This window comes from Hibiscus syriacus, unplaced genomic scaffold (genome assembly GCF_006381635.1).
Source record: "Hibiscus syriacus cultivar Baekdansim isolate YM2019G1 unplaced genomic scaffold, ASM638163v2 tig00111445_pilon, whole genome shotgun sequence".
In the NCBI taxonomy this organism is placed as follows: Eukaryota; Viridiplantae; Streptophyta; class Magnoliopsida; order Malvales; family Malvaceae; genus Hibiscus; species Hibiscus syriacus.
Window position 1 is genome coordinate 703,624 of NW_024063096.1, and position 18,643 is coordinate 722,266.

Sequence of the window (18,643 nt, forward strand, 5' to 3'; positions counted from 1 at the left end):
AAACTAGGCAGTTTGTAAGGTTACTCTTTATCCTCAAAAGAAAGAACAAATTAGTGAATTTGTTGGAAAATCCTTGGTGAGGAGCTAAGGTAGTGGACGTAGACTTTGGTTGAGAAAGTCGAACCACTATAAATCGTTGTGCAATTCTCTATCTTTCAATCTCCTTACTCACTAAACACAAAACCGTTCCGACCCCTCTTTGCAAACCGCTCCAGTTGTCGATTCAAGCTTCCTAAAATCCCAACAGTATGAAACTTTCCTAGAATAAATTACTTAGTGATTTTATTATTAGACTTATAAAATTTAAATAATAAATAAAAAAATTAATTGATATAGTTTAATTTAATTAATATTATTATTGATAAACTATATACGAAAAATAAAATTAAATATTTAATATATTTTGATTTGTAAGTGAGAGTAAATTTATATTATATGTATATATATATATATATTTTATATATTAATATAATAAATACATAATAAATATTTATCAAAATTATAATTATCTATACTTAATACAAAACTAGGAGTTAACCAGGTAACAAATAGTGATAAACTTATATGAGTAAAATAATTGATTCATAATTAAATTAATTATTTTAGAAATAAAATAAAATAACTCTCCTATATTTACTCATTAATTTAATTTGAGTTAATTTTTATTAATAGTTTGGTTTAATAATTTGTATTAAATCAAATATTGTTTTTTTAATTAAATTTATAATTTACGATATTACTTAAATTTAGGGTAAAATACATAAATAGTTTTCTGATTATAGGGTATTACTTTGTTGAATTACCAATTATTGAAAGTTACAAAATGATCTTTTAATTATAAGATACTACTTTATTAAATCTCTGATTATTAAAAATTATAAAATAGCCACTTGATTATTATATGTTCCAAACTAATTCTTTTATGTAAAAAAAATTGTTGGTCATGAGCTGGACGACATCCTGGGCCGAACGCATCGATTCCTGAGTCTGAACAAAAACTCGAGTTGGCTGAATTGGCTCATCAGAACTTGTTTATCTACAATTCCGAGAAGTTCCATGTTTGTTTCCGTACATGCGAGGGTTCTATACAGTAGACAACAAGAACGACAAAGTAGGACTGCGGATTCAATTCCTTGTGTTGCGTGATCTTGACCAGTTTGTCCAAGCACCATTTGGAAGTAGCGTAGTTTCTGGAGAAAACAATCACAGAACCCCCTCGATTCTTCAAGGGCCTTCAACAGTGCCTTCGAGATTTCATCTCCTCTTGGAAGCTTGTCATCGTCTATAAAAGTTTCAATCTTCTTCCGGCACAAATTTTTCTTAAGTCAACTTATAAAGATAGATTGTGAGGAGAAGACATGTTTCTTGACATAGCTTGTTTCTATAAAGGGGAGGACCGAGATTTTTTAACAAGGATTATGGATGCTTGTTATATCTCTTCACATTCCGGAATCGATGATCTTATCGATAAATCTCTGATATCTGTTTCAGAAAATAAGATAACAATGCATGATTTATTGCAACAAATGGGTCGAGACATCTTTCGCAGTGAATCACCTTCAGAGCCTGGAAGACGCAGTCGGATGTGGATTCCTGAGGACATCTATGATGTACTAATAGAAAACTCTGTAAGGGCGGCCTTGTTCATTTTCTTAGCTTATCGTACTGTCATTCTTCATATATATTTTCTTTGAAACATATCCGAACACATACTCGAATTAGATACATGTATTATCCGTCGATTAATAGTTCTTATCTTTCATATATATCGACTCCTGATTCTGACATGTTGCTCTTGGTTATAGGGGACTAAAACACTCAAAGGCATGCAACTCGACATGTCCAGAATTCCAGAGCTGGAAATAAAAGCAGAAGCCTTTGTGAAGATACGAAAACTTCAGTTCCTCAAATTCTACGGAACAATATCCAAAATCTTCTTTCCTCAAGGGCTTTTATCACTTCCTGATGAGCTAAGATACCTTTGTTGGAAGGGATACCCGTTAAAAACTTTACCCACCAGGTTTGATCCAAAGAACCCGGTTGAACTTGACATGGGATGTAGCCGTGTCGAACTACTCTGGGAAGGAAAACAGGTATTTTCTTCTTTTTATACCTCGTTCTCTATGGTTTCCCACCTGCTGCATTACTTTTCTTCAATGTACCAGTTCATCAAATTATGTTCTGATACATGCAGGATTTAGTAAATTTGAAAGTGATCTCTCTAGTCGATTCTACGAACCTTGTTAGAATCCCAGACCTATCAAGCGCCACAAATCTTGAATTTATAAACTTCTCAAATTGTACAAAGTTGCTTGAGCTTCCTTCATCTCTTCAGCATCTTGAGAAGCTAACTCGTTCGAATTCGAGATTGTGCAAAAATCTATGATTTCTGCCTAGCTTGTATAAAGCGACGTCACCACACTTATTCTCGATGATTGCTCAAATATCTCTAGCTTTCCAGAGGTTTCTCGAATGTAAGAGAGCTACAATTAGAAGGAACAGCGATTGAACAAGTACCTTAGTCAGTGGAGTCCCTTTGGCAACTCGTTTTATTGTCAAGGGAAGATTGTGCAAGGCTGAAGAACTCACCAACTGCAATTTCTAATCTAAGATCCCTTGAAGCCCTTTCACTCAGTGAAACCCCATATGTAAAAAAACGAGTATCTTCATCTTTATGGTTGCTCAAATCTTGTTTACCTTCGTGAAAGCTTTTAGAATATGAAATCTCTCGAGTATCTTCATCTTTATGGTTGCTCAAATCTTGTAAAAAAACTTGTTTAAACCTAAATAATACAAATAAATGATGGAAATCCAATGGACAAGCAAATGCTTGGTTAAACCTAATCATCCTTGATAGTTAGAGCAAATCTTTAATTAATTGAGCTATATCTTTTTGTTAATGATAAATGTAGCATGGATGAAGTCGAACTACCTTAGTCGACGAATCGGTTTGTTCTTAGGACTTTCTGGTTAAAATCATGTTAGTTTCATGCAAATTGGTTGGTTTGCTGCAATATCTGCAAACAATAACAATTTAATGCAATTGAACAGCACGTACTCTTCTAAGAATTAATTTAAAATAGGAATAAATTGATAAAATGTATAAGTAATAAAGATTAAATTTGTAATATTATATATTATATCAGATTAGGGACTTACGATGAAATTAACTCTTAAAATAATATAAGCAACACAGGTTACATTCATCAAAGTTTCCCATAAACAAAAAAATAAAATAAAATAAAAGCAATGGCAGTGTCACTACTCAACCTGCTCTCCCGACTTTCTACAAAGAGGTTACCAGCTTGATCCTACCAGAAAGTCAAGAATGGCTCCAAAAGAGACTTGGCATTGGGATGATCCCATTCCACTGATTCCCACCACTCCATTGGCTTTATCCTAAGGGAAAGAGAGATATTTGGAGATGGCCCGACATTATCGACTTGGGGAAGATGAAGAGGCATCCTTCTTAATTTGGGACAATTTACTACCCAAATTTCATCAAGAGAATCACAAACCATTGCTCCATCGGCACTGCAAATTCTCTTCAGTTCTGGTAGATGACACAACGAAAATACCTTCAGTTGTCGAAGGCGGAATTCCTGGGCGATCGGTCCAACTTCTGATGCTATTATTTCCTCCAGTTTATGGCACCCATCAACAGTAAGCTGTTCTAAATTCAGCGGCATGGAGTTTGGAGAGAACAACTTCTTCATATTTCTGCAATTAGATATTTGCAGAAACTTAAGAGAGGAAAAGGAGCCGAGTGAGGCTTGGATAAACCTGGAGGAAAGCGTGTATTCTTCACGATAATGGAGATTGCACTCATCGACATACAATTCCTCGATGTCACTTGGAAGCATAATCTGATCTGCGTAGATGCTAAAGCCACTTAATTCAATGCACTTTCTTGTTTTACGTTGTGGAAACCATTTTCTCCTGCCCACCCGAATGGCATATTCACGAGGCTGTTCTCGACCATTTAAGACTTGGACATACGTGTTTAAGTTGTGCAAATCGTAAAATCTCCCTTCAAAGATTTCAAGTTTCTTCAATCCACCAACCTCTTCTCCGCTTACCAATATGTCACCGACGTTCAAGTTCTGAAGGCAAGAAAATCTTGACAACATTCCATTCGGGATCTCATACACACGAGTTTGTCTCAGATTAAGGTACTGAAGACTTAACAAGTTTTGCATTCCATGAGGGAGGTCCATGATGTTCGTTCCTTCAAGATTTAGCTCCTCCAAAACTTGAAGATTCGATAACGACGGAACATTCTCTAAACTTCCACAGTCGGAAAGCAGTAATGCAATGAGATTCTTCAAATTTGACAGAGAACTTGGGAGACTCTTGATGGAACGATTTCTGGAAAGATCAAGAATCTTGAGACTCTGCATGTGTTTGAAGAAGTTTTCTGGAATACTCCTTATATCACAATCAGATAACAAAAGTGTTGCGAGGTTTGGACACTTTGGGGGTGGCATATTCAAAGGGTAAAGAACCTGTAACTCCCAGTTCTTCATCAATGAAGTCTTCTCAAGCTCCTCGTTCCATTCTTGCACATCTGGTGGCTCCGTTAGTCTCATGCCAGCTTTTACCAAGTACTGAGGAAATTCACTTATCATACGTAATGCCATGTCTCTTACAAGAGCATGCATCTTGACCGATCTTCCATCGTCCCTTTCAGTACACACTTGTAAGAAACAGTTATCTCTGAGTCTATCGATTATTGCACGACCCTTGTCAAACTCTGACTGTCTGCTGTCCATTTTTTTCACAAACCCTTCTGCAATCCAAAGTCGAATAAGATCTTCTTCCCTGGCGCTTTCGGGGCATAATGTACTGTAGAAGAAACAGGCTTGAAGAATTGGATCTGTTATACGATCATAACTAAATCGCAATTGTTGGAATACTTCATCTTCGAGTCCACCAACACTGTTTTTGCCTTCACTTAATTCCTTCAGTGCATTTCCCCATTCAGAAAGGTTATCAATTCCCTTCATGGAAGTAGCTATGTGAATTAGTGTCAAAGGCAAACCCGCACAACGCTCAGATATTTGTTTTGCGATTGATTCCACCCCTGGAATATTTAGAATATCTCGACCCACCTTCTCCAAGAACAGGTCCCATGCCTCTTCTTCCTCAAGAGGATTTACTTTAATTTCTTTAAAACCCATTTGTCGACACACATCAAATGATCGAGTTGTCAACATTAATTTCCCAGAAGACGTCTCAGGGATTCCTACCGTCTCAAGAGAAATCTTCTCCCATATGTCATCCAGGATCATCACAAACCTCTTTCGAGACAATGTTTCGGAGATCATTCCTGCCCTTATTGTTTCACTTTCATCGCCGCAAAAAGTTACTTTAATTTGACTTGCAATGTCTTTCTGTAGTTTAGCAATACTCGTCTCTTTGGATACAGTGATCCAAATCACAGTATCGAACATCGCAATCTCTTTTACAAGTTGATTGTTTATAACCTTCATGGTGCTTGTTTTCCCCACGCCAGCCTTCCCCCAAACTCCAATCTTTGGAATCTCATCATCCATCAAACACCACCAAATCTCTTCCAAACGGGCCCTCGTAGATTCACCTAATAAATTTGGTGCCAGCAACTCTTGTCCGATCCGTGGAGGATTATCAACCACCAAATCTTCATGATATTGACGGCCTTGCTGAATAAGTTGTTGAATTTCTTCTTCCTTGGAACAAACATTGTTCACAAGAAATCCACGAGAGAAGAAGCTGCTAAATTCAACTTTGGATTCAAGGTTATGTACTTCCCCATCTATCCTCTGGACGTTCTCAAGCCACCGGTTCACTTCTTTCTTGACTTTCTTTCTCGGACGCAACTCCGCTATGATTCTTGATTCCACGTCGTCTTTCTGATTGTTTAGTTGGTCTCTTTTTCTCTTCAGATTATTTACATTCTGATCAATGCCTATGGGAAATTTCCAGAGTTTTCCAATTAAACCGCATGTAATGTTTCCAACTTCAAAAACTGCTTGTACTTGTTGAGCTAATTCCCTGTATAACACCAACACATGGAATAAGATTGCTTTGTCTCAACAACTATATTACCCTAACTTTTCACTTTCTTTAAAGTGAAGGTGTTAACTTTTCATTAGCTGTTATCAAAATTCGACTTACTCGAATTTTATAAACTCAATTAAATTAAAAAAAATCAAATTAAATTTGAACCATAAAATACAATTCATCAACTCAAATAACTTAAAAAAATTAATCGATTCCACCAAATACTCACTCCTACTTTTAATGTCTACATAACATAAATAGACGGGAAATCTAAAATACAATAAGTTAATATAAGGTTAAAAAAAGTTGCAATCCGTTGTAATCAATTGTAATTCTTTAGAGTAAATTGGATAATATTTAACGTTGAACATCAAAAATATTACATTATCCATCACAAATGATGTAAATTGTATAATTATTTTGGTTTGCAACCTAAAAAGTTATTGTCAAGAAACTCATTTAATATTCTCAATTATAACAGAAATTATTATTAAATTGTGTAACTTTTTAAAGTAAAAAAATAACATTTTAAGTTAAAATCCGTCATAATGTAATATATTCGGTTATAATCTAAATTATTATTACTCTTTAAGTTAAATTGCAACACCCCAATTTAGGGGCTACATTTTAGTAATTATAAAGCATTGTATTTAAATGGTATTTTGGAAGAAATTGAGGATTAAATTGTAAAATTCCAAAATCTGCAGATCATTTTAGTAAGTGTAGGAAATTCAGGGATCCAATCCTGAATTTACGCATTTTTCTTTAGGCATAAATTATAATCCCTCCCCGTATGTTTTCTGTAGAATTTTCTCATTTTCCTCTTCACGATCAACTACTTTGAGTTTCGATCTATTCACCGTCCGGTCATCGTTCAACGATCTGAAACCACCATCGTGTTCGTTTTCAACCGAATAACAAAACCCTTCAAACTTCTCATCATGAATCGGCGTCGTTCGTCGTAAATCTCAATCGGAAGTATCGTCATTTTAACTCAATCTCTGTTGGTTTTCTGTCGATTCACGTCGATCTGGCCACCCGTTTTCGACACCTCCCACACCATCTTGTTCCTTGTTTCGTTCTGAGTCCACCGGTATCCTTCGCGTCGCCGACACATGAGAGATGTGAGGAAGTCAAAGTTTCCCACGTGTTGAAATCGAGCTCTCCACCGTTCAAAATTGTGAACCAAGCTTGGTAAGTGTCTAAAAATCGCTTAAAATAATTTTAAGAATTTTTCGGACTCGATTGGACTTTTCACGCGCCGCTTGACCCGATTGGAAATTTTGGGGCAGTTTGACCCAGTTTTGACCCGACTCGTTTAACCCGATTTGACCCGTTGACCCGACCCGATCTGACCTGTTGATTTTGACCAAAAAGTCAAATTTTTCGAGAAAAGTAATATTTTATGTTTTCGGCGTCCTGAGTCCGATTCCAAAGTCTGTTTTCCCAAATTCGAATGTGAAAGCCTCAAAATTATCAGTCAAACCCGTTGACTTTGACCAAAAAAGTCAATTTTCAAAAATTCATATTTTATGTTTTTCGACGTCCTGAATCCGAATCTGAATCCGAAGTCTGTTTCGTCAAGTTCGAACCCAATAAGCTGTTTTTGACTGATTAATCACCCAATTCGATCTGTTTTTCACAATTAAGCTCCGTTTTTAATGAAATTTCTGTTGATATGTATCCGATGAATTATTGGAAGTTGATTTCAAGATCAAGGGTGTTCGAATGGAGTTAAATGGTCTATCAGTATGGCACGAAAATCGAAGTAATATATTACTACCTCTTTATGCTTTGTGGAACATGTTGAAAATGAATAAATGCATGGATGTATATGATTTGTCTATTATGCTTGTTTGATTATGGATGGATTCGAACCGAATACGGTTTAAGTGATAAATTATGAAAATACTTCGATTAGGTAAAATTATGAAAATACCCTTATGTTGTAAAAAGACAAGAATTGACCCTAGAAGTTGGATAAGAAGTTTGTAAAGACATATTGATTTGATAAAAATACTGATGTGTATAGAAAATACTAGTTTTGCTTAGAAAATATGGATAATTGATTTCTAACCCCAAGATGGCTTGTTAAGATACTAGATGTTTGATAAGGAATCATTTCTAGTTCAAATATTATCCGAAAAAACAATTAACCCTAGTATCTCTAAAATATAAGTATCCTTATTAGGAGTTTTAATACTGAAATTACATGGTTAAGAAATTACAAAATTACCCTTAAAAGGTGAGAATAGCCCGAATTGACTCTAAATGAGAAAGTATCCTGAGAATTCGTACCTAACCCAATAAATTACAGATTTAATTATTAAGATCCTGTTTTTTGTACAAAAAATTCCTGATAATATGTTTGTAACATCTGAGAAGACACTTAATCCGAAAATCTCTGAGTTATGAGTAAATACCTTAAGAATAATTTATCGAGGGTGCTCTTTTGTCAGAATTGTTCGAAGGGACTGAAATAAATGATAAGTTTCAATTTAATAATAAGATCGGACGGAAGAAAATTATTGTAATACTCTGGATCTGTAAAATGACTAAAATATCTCTGGAATGGAAATGACCAAGAATATCACCAAACTTAGGAATGATTGGATATCCTCGAGCTCTTAAATGAATGGAATAAAATTGAGCACCAAAATGGCCAAAATACCCTTATGCCTAGACTAAGTAGATGTTTTGGATTAATTAAGGAATCCAAGTAAATATGGGTGTTGTACTACCCTTAAAAGATATGGAACACAACTTAAGTGAGCCGATCAACATTAATGATATGTCAGTACCTGAATGGCATATATATATATATATATATATATATATATATATATATATATATATATATATATATATATATATATATATATATCACTTGAATGCGTGTTTGTCTTCTCAAGTTTGGCTCGATGATAATTTTGGAAGTACTCAGTTCAGCTCAACTCTAGAGCGCATTCGGTACTAAGAAATGGATATTCGTTAGACAAATCAACCACAAATACTAAATTGAACTGAACAGAAGTATAATATGTATCCGAAATTCAGAAACGCCCTAATTACTCTGGAAAACTCTAGAGTAACCGGGATAGACTTGACTACTAAATGAACTAAGTAACCTCAATGACTGAGGATTAAGTAAGTGATTGGGATAAGTCTGGAAACTCGGATGAACTTACATGATGAATCGTCCCTATGGGTTATGAACAACAAATCAAGTACGTCGACATTTCCTAATATAGTTGAAACATGGAAATGAAATAAAGATCATTAGAATATTTTGTTCGTCTCCTTAAGATCCATTTAACGATGACTCAGAAGATGATTTATGGACAAAAATTGTTGGTATTAAAGAGTGAATACCTGGAAAGGCAACGAATGGACCGGTCAACATGTATTAGTTCTGAGAGTTGTTCAGCTTGAGTTATTTCGATAATCCGATAGATCGACGCAAACTGTAAATGTCCTGAACATTCATTTCTTTTTTATCAGCTCAAATCACATTCTGAATAACTGATGATTCCGTTAGTTAATGAACTCTTCCGATAGTGATTCTAAATTCTGTTAATCTACCGGTATACTGAAGATCCGTGTTTCTCTGTCCAATAAGATTATCCAGTATCTTTGAATAATATCTGATAAATATTTTGATCCTCTAGTGTGTTCCACATGTACTACATGACGGTTTTATATGTTTGAAATGAGTTTTAACGAAAGTATTGATTTACTGGTTTATGAACCATGACAACATGGTATCTGATCTCCGATTTCGGTTTTCATCGAAATATATGAATTGTTCATGATTTATGAAATCATGGAATTTACTGGTTTATGAATTATGGTTACCTAAAATGTGTTATCGGGTTTCCTGTTTTCACTGAAAAATATGAATTGTTCCTAATTTATGGAATCATGAAATTTACTAGGAGTGCAAGTGGGTGTATGGTTCGGGGAAACCTACACATTATGGAGTGTTCGGTTGGAGGGATTACTATGGTTTTTGATAAATGTTTTATGTGAGGATATTGTTGGAGGAAGTTACTGTTACCGTTACTGCAGACTCCTCTGCTTTGTGTTAAGGGTAAGTCCTTACTTGGTGTGTGTAGGTGGGTGTATGGTTCTGGGAAACCTACACATTATGGAGTGTTTGGTTGGAGGGATTAATATGGTTTTTGGAATAAAAATATGTTTTAAACTACTACTGTTTAAAAATAAAAGATCTATATCTTTTCATTGGTTTTGCTGGAACACACTAGATAACCTATTCCGATTTCCTGAATCTAGACATCCGAAATATTTCCATCTGAACTGAATTCTATCTATTACTACCTAAGATATCAATGGGACCTCAGCTCAGCCTAAAAATCTGTAGATATCTAAACCAATAAGGAAATATATGTTTATCTGTATCTGTACGTTCTTCAGCATCATCTGGTAGTTCTGTATTACTGAGCTTTCTGAAGCTTATTCTATTACTTACCATTATAGGTTAAAAGAATTGTACCAGTGCAGCAAATACTTCAGTAAGAAAGTTCTTTCGGCGTTGTTTGCAAAGTATGGTACATGTGATTAGGGGACATGTAATTGTATTTTTATTTTATATTTGAGTATGAAAATCTGTTTTATTTCTGCATATTGATAAATCATTTTATGAGTTACATGTTTTGATAAAAGTTTTAAATTTTTTGAGATTTTTACAGTGGGTCGCTCCGGTTGTCCTAATGTGACATTCCAAATCGGATCGAGTTACCCGCATCGGTCTGAGGGGTTACATAAACATAATAATATTTGAAGTTAAAATCAATCACTAACTAATCTTAGATTTTTCTGTCACAAAACAGAACTACCATATATAAGAGTATTACTAAAAAATCCAAAACCTATCAGGGTGCGTTTGGTTCACGGAATGTAAGATTACCAGTGGGAATGTAAGATTACCAGGGAATAGGATTACTGGGAATATTGTATTTTGTGTTTGGTTGGCTTAGCAGGAATATAAGATTACCGTGTTTGGTTAAAGGAATAAAAGATTATTGGAATGTATATTTGACAAAATTGTCCTTATTATATATTTGTATAATATTACAAGTTGGAAAATATTTATATATTTTCTTTAAAAAAAATTTAAATTCATAATATTTATATATTTTTTACAAAATTAAAAATAAAAAAAAAAGTTTAATGAAAGGGTAAAATTTTATTTTAACCCTTGAACTTCATATAAAATTTTAATTATAGATTTTTTTTTTGTAAATCTAAAATAATTTAAGGATAAATTTGTAATTTTACCTTCGTAGAATTTTTATTATTCAATGACAGAAAAAATATATTTTTGAAAAAAAATAAAAAATTTAAGGGCGTTTTAGTCAAAAACGCTGGTAATCCAACAATACCTAAGGAAAGGGAGGTAATGACATTCCCGGTAATATACCCAAAAAAATTCACTATTAATAATCTTACATTACCGGGAATAGGATTCCCGGACTAACCAAACGGAGGAATGTGGATTCCATTCCCATGGGAATCCCACATTCCCCCATCCAAACACCCCTCATTGTCAACATTCAAAACCTAAACTTCTACGTACCCGACATATTTTATTGCTGTAGTCATTTTAAGCCTCTGCGGTGATATTTGGATATCTGCAGACAAAAAAAGAAAAGAAAAGAAAATGAAATGAAATTTGAGCAAAGGCTATATATACCAACTCAGGGTGAACATTGGATTGCAGGTATATGCCCAACATGGTCAATATACTTAATTTCATTATGTTGTCTTTCTTATTTCAAAAAAAAAAAGTTAATGTATAAAATTATTTATTGGAAACTAATTAACAAATTCAATGGTTGTAAGTCAAGATTGCATAAAATGCAATACGTTAGAAATTAAGATGTTTTATATACTGAAAATATAAATGCTACAAAAATCAATACTGAATTTTTGTTATTGTACTTTGTAAGTACTGATTTCATAATATAAAATTGGTTGATATATCATTACGCAATATAATTTTATTGTTTGAGACTGCAGTGACAGAACTAGGGATGGCAACGGGCCGGGTTCGGGCCGGGTATTGGTCCACCCGTCCCCGTCCCCGTTTAAAAAACCGATACTCGTTCCCGTTTAAAAAATCGCGGGGATTTAAACGGGGATCCCCGTCGGGTAATCGGGGAAAACCGCGAGTAAACGGGTATTCCCGTTTAGCATAAACGGTTATTTAAACGGGTATTGGGCCGGGTATTGGGTCGGTATTGGGCCGGGTATATATATATATATTTAAATTAAATATATATTTTTATTTAAATTAAATTTATTAATATTATATATATATATATATATATATATATATATAATTATTTTTAATATTTATCGGGTCGGGTATCGGGGCGGGTAATCGGGTAATCGGGACGGGGATTACCAAACCCGTCCACGTTTAAAATAAATGGGTTTTCCCCGTCCTCGTTTATCATCCCGAACCCGACCCATTTAATTCGGTTTTCGATTTTTCCCGTCGGGTTCGAGTTTTTTTGCCATCCCTATACAGAACCAATAATTTATTAAGGTGAGGTTAAAATATTTCATTAACAGCTGATCTTCACACAGATTTTTTTTTTCTTGACGAAACCCCTAAAAACTCCCATCCTCCGAACACAAATCTTCTAAGCAATTCGTGTGCAAAGACAAGACTTCTTATAGACTCACATAATTTTTCAGAACGAAAGCTAAAATATGATTATCAAATCTACTTAACATGCCGATCTATAAACAGTTATCATAGAGTATTTACCTATTTTGAGCTATATATGAACTGTGTAAGAAAATATATAAAAGCGTGAAATGCAATAAATACCTGTTTTGACTTTGAACTAACTTGTTCGGAGATTATGATCGGACAGAAGTAGCAAAAGAAGTTGCTTGCTGATAACATGAGGACACACAGTACTGCTAGGAAGGAGCCACTCGAAATAGGTTTTTTTTTATAACTACAACGGAAAGGAAACCGGTTGGGAAGCAGGTTTCACTTTTTGGAAAAATAAGACGAAACCGGTTGGAGACTACTTGGAAAGCAAGTTTCTCACTCCAAGATAAGGATGCTTCGCTAAAGCCTGCAATGATTTTGATATTTATTATTTAAGCAAATGCTATATTATCCAAACTCAGGATGAACAGTGGATGCAGATATATATACAACATCAATATACTTAATTTTTCTAAATATTTTCATTTATTTGGAGGAGCATACTCATATCCATACATATAATTTAAGATTTAAAAATGGACTTTGAGATTATTAAAGTTAATGTATAAACCTATTTATTGCAAAATATTTAACAAATTCTGTGGCTGTAAGTCAAGATTGCATAAAATGCAATACGTTAGAAATTAAGATGTTTTATATACTGAAAATATAAATGCTAAAAGAATCAATACTGAATTTTTGTTATTGTATTTTATAAGTAAATGATTCATAATATAAAAGTGATTGATATATCAGCACGCCATATAATTTTATTGTTTGAGAATAATAGATCTTTACTTTGTAAAATTGTTTAATTTATTATTTTTGTTATACCTCAGAAGACAAAAATCCTCGTCTTTATACGCACTTCATCAATAATGGATCTTCATATAGACTTCTTCGCTTGGCGGAACCCCTTAAAGCTCGCATTCCCCGAGTAGATGCTCGATTTGTCCGGGTCTTTTTCGAAGTTGATTTGGGTTTATTATCGTTTAGTTATATATATATATATATATATATATATATATATATATATATGTAATCAAGTAACTAAGTAATTAAATATATATATATATATATATATATGACATGCACTAAATAAACGTTTATGTTACAGATCCGAACTACAATCCAAATTACAAAAGGACTATGATATTCAGCCCAAGACAGAGCAGCCTGATTTGGAGGTTGAAGCCCAATATTGTAGCCCGTTAGGGTTTCCTGTCATCAGCTCCCAGCGCCGCAACAATAGAACTGTTGGATCCAGCTTCATTATCCAACGGTTCACAGTTCACCCGGAATACCGAGCCAGCGTGCGCAGATCCATCCGGAACTCCAAGACAGTGCGCGAACTCATCGAGAACGACCATGCTTGTCGGCCACCCACCTAGGCCACTGCTGCCGCCCATATTCGTCCTGCTCGAGCCCATACCTAGGAGGAATTTGTTTTTGTTTCTCGAAAATGCAAGGGATGGGAACAACAGAAAAATAATAAGCAACCATCATAAACGGGGATCAGGGAGCAGTTATAAGAAAAAAGGAAAACACAAACAAGGTGGAGGCGATTACGAACCAGAAAAACAGAAACAAAATATCATCGAGAGATAATCAGAGCAAACGAGAGTCATCAGTGGGAATCGAAACAAAATACTGGAAAAAAAAAAAAGAGAACAAGAACCCATCAACAACCAGGAGCCATTCACAACCAAAAACAAAAGGTAAAAAGCATCGAATCACCAAAAAAGCCGAGAGCATCCAAGATAGAAAAAGGAAGGATTCTTACCCTCGGTAGCTCCAAAACCTTTACCATCTGAGCAAGGTCGCCTCCTTTCACGAAGGTAAACAACCTACCATAGTAAATCTGGGTTTGAGGGAGCCTAAAGCCATGGAAAGTAAGGTTTTTTTGATTATTTTACCCTTAGATTTCGGGTTTCTATCGTGAGAGATTCTAAGTTTGTGGTTCGAGGTTGTTCACGGGGTGGGTTCGCGCATGTGGGGGCTCCTCATCGGAGCTCTAGGCGACGGAGAACACGGTTGCGTTTAGGGTTGAGGGAGAGGAAACGAAGAAGGTGAAGAGAGGGAGAGGGAGAACGGCGGGCTTTGGTTTGTTAGGGTTGAGGAGAGAATGAAGTTAGGGCTAAAAATTTACCCTAATATGCCATATATTACCACGCCAAAACGACGTAGTTTCACAGAGGCTTGAAACGGCGACGTTTTGATAGCTGGGGGATCTGCGTTTTAGGAAAAATGGGTAATAGTTATGTAGGCTCTTGTATCTTTGGTTCATTTCGTGTTGGTCCTGTAACCGAACTTCACTGGATTTTGACTTAGAACCTTAACGTTTTATGTATTTCATTTTAGTCCAGTATCATGTTAGGACTATATTTTTGTGATTGTTTTATTTTGGATGTGTAATTTGATAAACTTTCATTTTGATCCTATGTAGTACTTTGGTTGTATTGTGTTTAGAGTACCTAGAAATGATTTTTTATGAAAAGAGCCTATTGTTTACTTTCTTTATAATTTAGCCCTTTGTTTAATATTTTATGCATTTTCGAAAGGCTAATTTAGATTTATTTCGAGTGTATGCATGTATATATTATTTCGAGCATGTTGTTAGTACATACTTGTTTAGGTGTAATTTTTTTAAGCATGTTAGCCTCATTTGCATGATTTAATATAATCATATAATTGAATTAAGGGTAATACATTTTTAATTTAAAACTGTCGGAATGACTTCTCTTAACTCACTATAGAGTCATTTTGACGATTTTAAATTAAAAACGTATCCCATCAGTGTCACCAAAAATCGATTCATCACCGTAAAATTTGGGAACGAAAGAAAACGAAATATTCGACTATTTAAATTTTTCGAGAAAAGGTCGTTAGAACTCACCTAAAGATTTGGTCTTGTTATTTTTAAATAATCGAATATTCTTTATCTTTCTAATGGCTTGGTAATTTTAATTAAATCTATTCTGTTGCTTTTGAATGTTATAAAATTTGCATTTTTGTTGTCTTAAGGGATCATAAATCAAGTTAAAATCGAACTTGTGAAATTCATTGCAAATACATTAATTAATCGACTAGGTACCGATTTTAGGGCGTTGTGGGGGTGCTAATCCTTCCTCGCACGTAACCGACTCCTGAACTCATTTTTTGGTAACGCAGACTTCAATTTGTCGTTTTAATTAAAATTAATTTTTATTTAAAATAGCAAAAATGTTTTTGGGTGCTCAATCACACCCTAATCAAGGATTGGTGGCGACTCTTTGAACCGCACATTTTATTTTAAAAAAGGAATCTCAAATTTTTTGAAACAAGAGGTTTCCTAAAATCATATTATTTTTAATTAAAATCAATCAATTAAGAGAAAAATTAAAAATGATGCGGTTTTCAAAATCTCATTTTTTTTGGAAAAAATCGTTTCGACAGCTTGGCGACTCTGCTGGGGATTTTTTTTAGAGAGTCAGGCCGATAGTCGATTAATTAATTGTCTTTGCAAGCGAAAGTTATAAGTTCGTTCTAATTTGGTTTTTGATCCCTTGTTTGTTTTAAATTTCTTGTTTGCATTTTAGTTTGTGATTTGGTTAAAGAATAAATAGTTGTACTAACGTGTGATTTCTGTTTCAGATTTTTTGACCTTTACTTTAGTTTGTTGATTTTCTTGGATCGAGGCAAAGGATTATGGATTTCCCCTCATTGTCGCTATAACTGTGCTCTATCTCGTTAGGTAGGGGTGAACGTTACGCTTACGTGAGAAAAATTACTTTTCTCCGCATGGGCTTTAGCAAGTAACCTCTGGGGTACATGCCTTATGTTTACAAGTAAAACATCGAGTTTTCTCGCATGGCATGGGGAAATGTATCCTCTCGAATTGAACTCAATCCGTTTTAAGCCTATAATAGGTGAGGATCGAGGGTCTGTCAAGCTCAAGGGGGCACCAGCAAAGGACAATTCGAGGACCCTGTTAGTGATACCAAAACTCTGTCCGTCTTATGTTGAATCTCTGCCTGCATGCACAAAGGGGAAACTCATTCTAACCTTTTCCTTGAATTTATTTTTGCAAGAAGAATGAGAACTAGAAAAGCATGTGGTTAGGTTTTATATTTCCGTACGAAGCATGTGAATTAGATATCATGAGGTTAGGATTTTTGTGTAATAAAGCATGTGGGTAGATATCATGTTGGGTAGGATCTACTAGAGCATGATTAGGTAGATATCATGTTGGGTAGATACCATGTGAATAAGGTTTAGGATGTATATATTTTCTATCTTTATATTGTTTATTTTTATTCTTTGATTATTCATTAAATATACTAACACTTTTTATTTCTGTTCGTGTTTCTGTGTTTTATTTATTATTATTGCATTGCATTATCATTCATCAAGAAAGGTGTTGGTTTGCGACGTGGTCATCAAAGTAGAAGGCGGTCATAAAATGGACAAGAGCTTTCATAACAAGGAAATAAAGAACGCGGAAATGCGGTCATGGTCCGAGGAAACTCAGAGAAAGAAATGCGATAGTCTGACTGAAGACTATATATCTGTACTACCAAAGGTTACTCCGGTCAGTCTAAAACAAAACGATCTACAAGAGTTACGTGAAATTTAGGAGGAGTTGAAATTAGAAAGACAACATCGAGGGAGTGTGCTCCAAGGCATAAAAGATCAAGTGTTCCTTTAGATACAAAGATGCGGTATAAAGAATGAACGAACATAGGTACTCAATCAAGAGGTGCAAGAAATAAAAACAAGGCATGAGGAAGAGTTACCTCAGGCTAAGGCAAAGAATGAAGAGTATAGTGCCTACATTTTGCAGCTCGAAAGTTCTTTATTTGTAGAAAATAGTCAACGCTGGCCAACAGATCTAAGGGTTAGCCTCAATGAGAACGTTAATTTGTAGAAAAGAATTCATGATTTAGATAGTGCCTTACGAAGCTGGCAAATACAAATCGTTGGCCTTAAGTGCACCGTCCTAGGCACCAGGTAGAAATGGCAGAAATCAAGCGATCACTTTGAAGACTGGAGAATAAATATGAATCACGTAATCAGTGAAACCATGAATCAATTGATTGATGTTGCGAGGCAGTTGGGAGAGATGGACATCCAAGCAAGAGTCATCCAAAGCTATACAAATCCGATATCAAATATGGGAAAGAGGGTCGATTGGCTTGTCAATGAGATAATGGAGCTGAGCATTAGACCTAGGCCTTTTCTGTAATGGATTTTTCTTGTAAAGATGATGTTTTTGTCCTAAATGAAAGTTGTTCTAAGACTGATCACGTCTTATGAATCAATACATTTCTGCATGCATTCACATTTTATTTGTAATTTAAGTATTGGGTTTTGCATATTTGTTTGTATTTTTATCATTTTATTTCCACATAGTTTACATTCATCCTTAAAACATTAAAATTGACAATAAGGGATACATTACACAATACTGGGAAATTCCAAGCATCAATATAACACAAGGAAGAAAGCTATGGATGATAAGATTGCTCAAATTGAAAAAACTCAACAGGAGTTGCAAGAGAACCTAAAGAAATTGCAAGAAGAGTTGATCAACGCTCAAAAGGATATGCTTTCTAAGTTGGCAAGTATGTTGGAAGAGAGAAATCCGGAACATGGAAAGAGCCCTGAGCCAAGAACTGAAGAACCATTTTATCCTCCAGGGTTTACTCCAGCACAGTCTATAAATATCCAAAGAATGTCTGTCCCAACCAAAGTACACATCAATTCTGTCGACGCTGCTGTGAATCTGCAACCGGGATCTGGCTCACATCCCGAAAGAGATCTATGTCACCAGGTCCCGGACCTTGATGAATAAGCTAAAAATACCAAAACAAG

General features: G+C 34.8%; 2 protein-coding genes across 2 annotated transcripts; one reads left to right on the forward strand and one right to left on the reverse strand.

Annotated features, from left to right (window-relative positions):
* The first annotated feature begins 1,360 nt into the window (after positions 1-1,360).
* Positions 1,361-2,533, forward strand: LOC120163481 (disease resistance protein RPP4-like). Its single transcript, XM_039173411.1, has 3 exons — positions 1,361-1,628; positions 1,806-2,093; positions 2,195-2,533. Exons 1-3 carry the CDS (start codon positions 1,419-1,421, stop codon positions 2,384-2,386), a joined length of 690 nt encoding a protein of 229 aa, XP_039029342.1. The 5' UTR covers positions 1,361-1,418; the 3' UTR covers positions 2,387-2,533.
* A 689-nt stretch (positions 2,534-3,222) lies between these two features.
* On the reverse strand, positions 3,223-13,114 carry LOC120163479 (probable disease resistance protein At1g61300). The gene is made up of 3 exons (XM_039173408.1): positions 12,902-13,114; positions 11,639-11,693; positions 3,223-6,033 (listed from the first exon to the last, which is right to left on the reverse strand). The coding sequence occupies exons 2-3, from the start codon at positions 11,662-11,664 to the stop codon at positions 3,312-3,314; spliced, it is 2,748 nt and encodes a 915-aa protein (XP_039029339.1). The 5' UTR covers positions 11,665-11,693; positions 12,902-13,114; the 3' UTR covers positions 3,223-3,311.
* Between the last annotated feature and the right edge of the window lie 5,529 nt (positions 13,115-18,643).

What these genes read in the sequence shown, in the direction of transcription:
- LOC120163481 (XM_039173411.1), top strand. Translation starts at nt 1,419, where the DNA reads ATGGATGCTTGTTATATCTCTTCACATTCCGGAATCGATGATCTTATC. An exon ending in ATGTACTAATAGAAAACTCT is followed by an intron (nt 1,629 to 1,805) that starts GTAAGGGCGGCC and finishes TCTTGGTTATAG; the next exon opens with GGGACTAAAACACTCAAAGG. An exon ending in TACTCTGGGAAGGAAAACAG is followed by an intron (nt 2,094 to 2,194) that starts GTATTTTCTTCT and finishes TGATACATGCAG; the next exon opens with GATTTAGTAAATTTGAAAGT.
- LOC120163479 (XM_039173408.1), bottom strand. Translation starts at nt 11,664, where the DNA reads ATGACTACAGCAATAAAATATGTCGG. An exon ending in ACAGCAATAAAATATGTCGG is followed by an intron (nt 6,034 to 11,638) that starts GTACGTAGAAGT and finishes GGTGTTATACAG; the next exon opens with GGAATTAGCTCAACAAGTAC.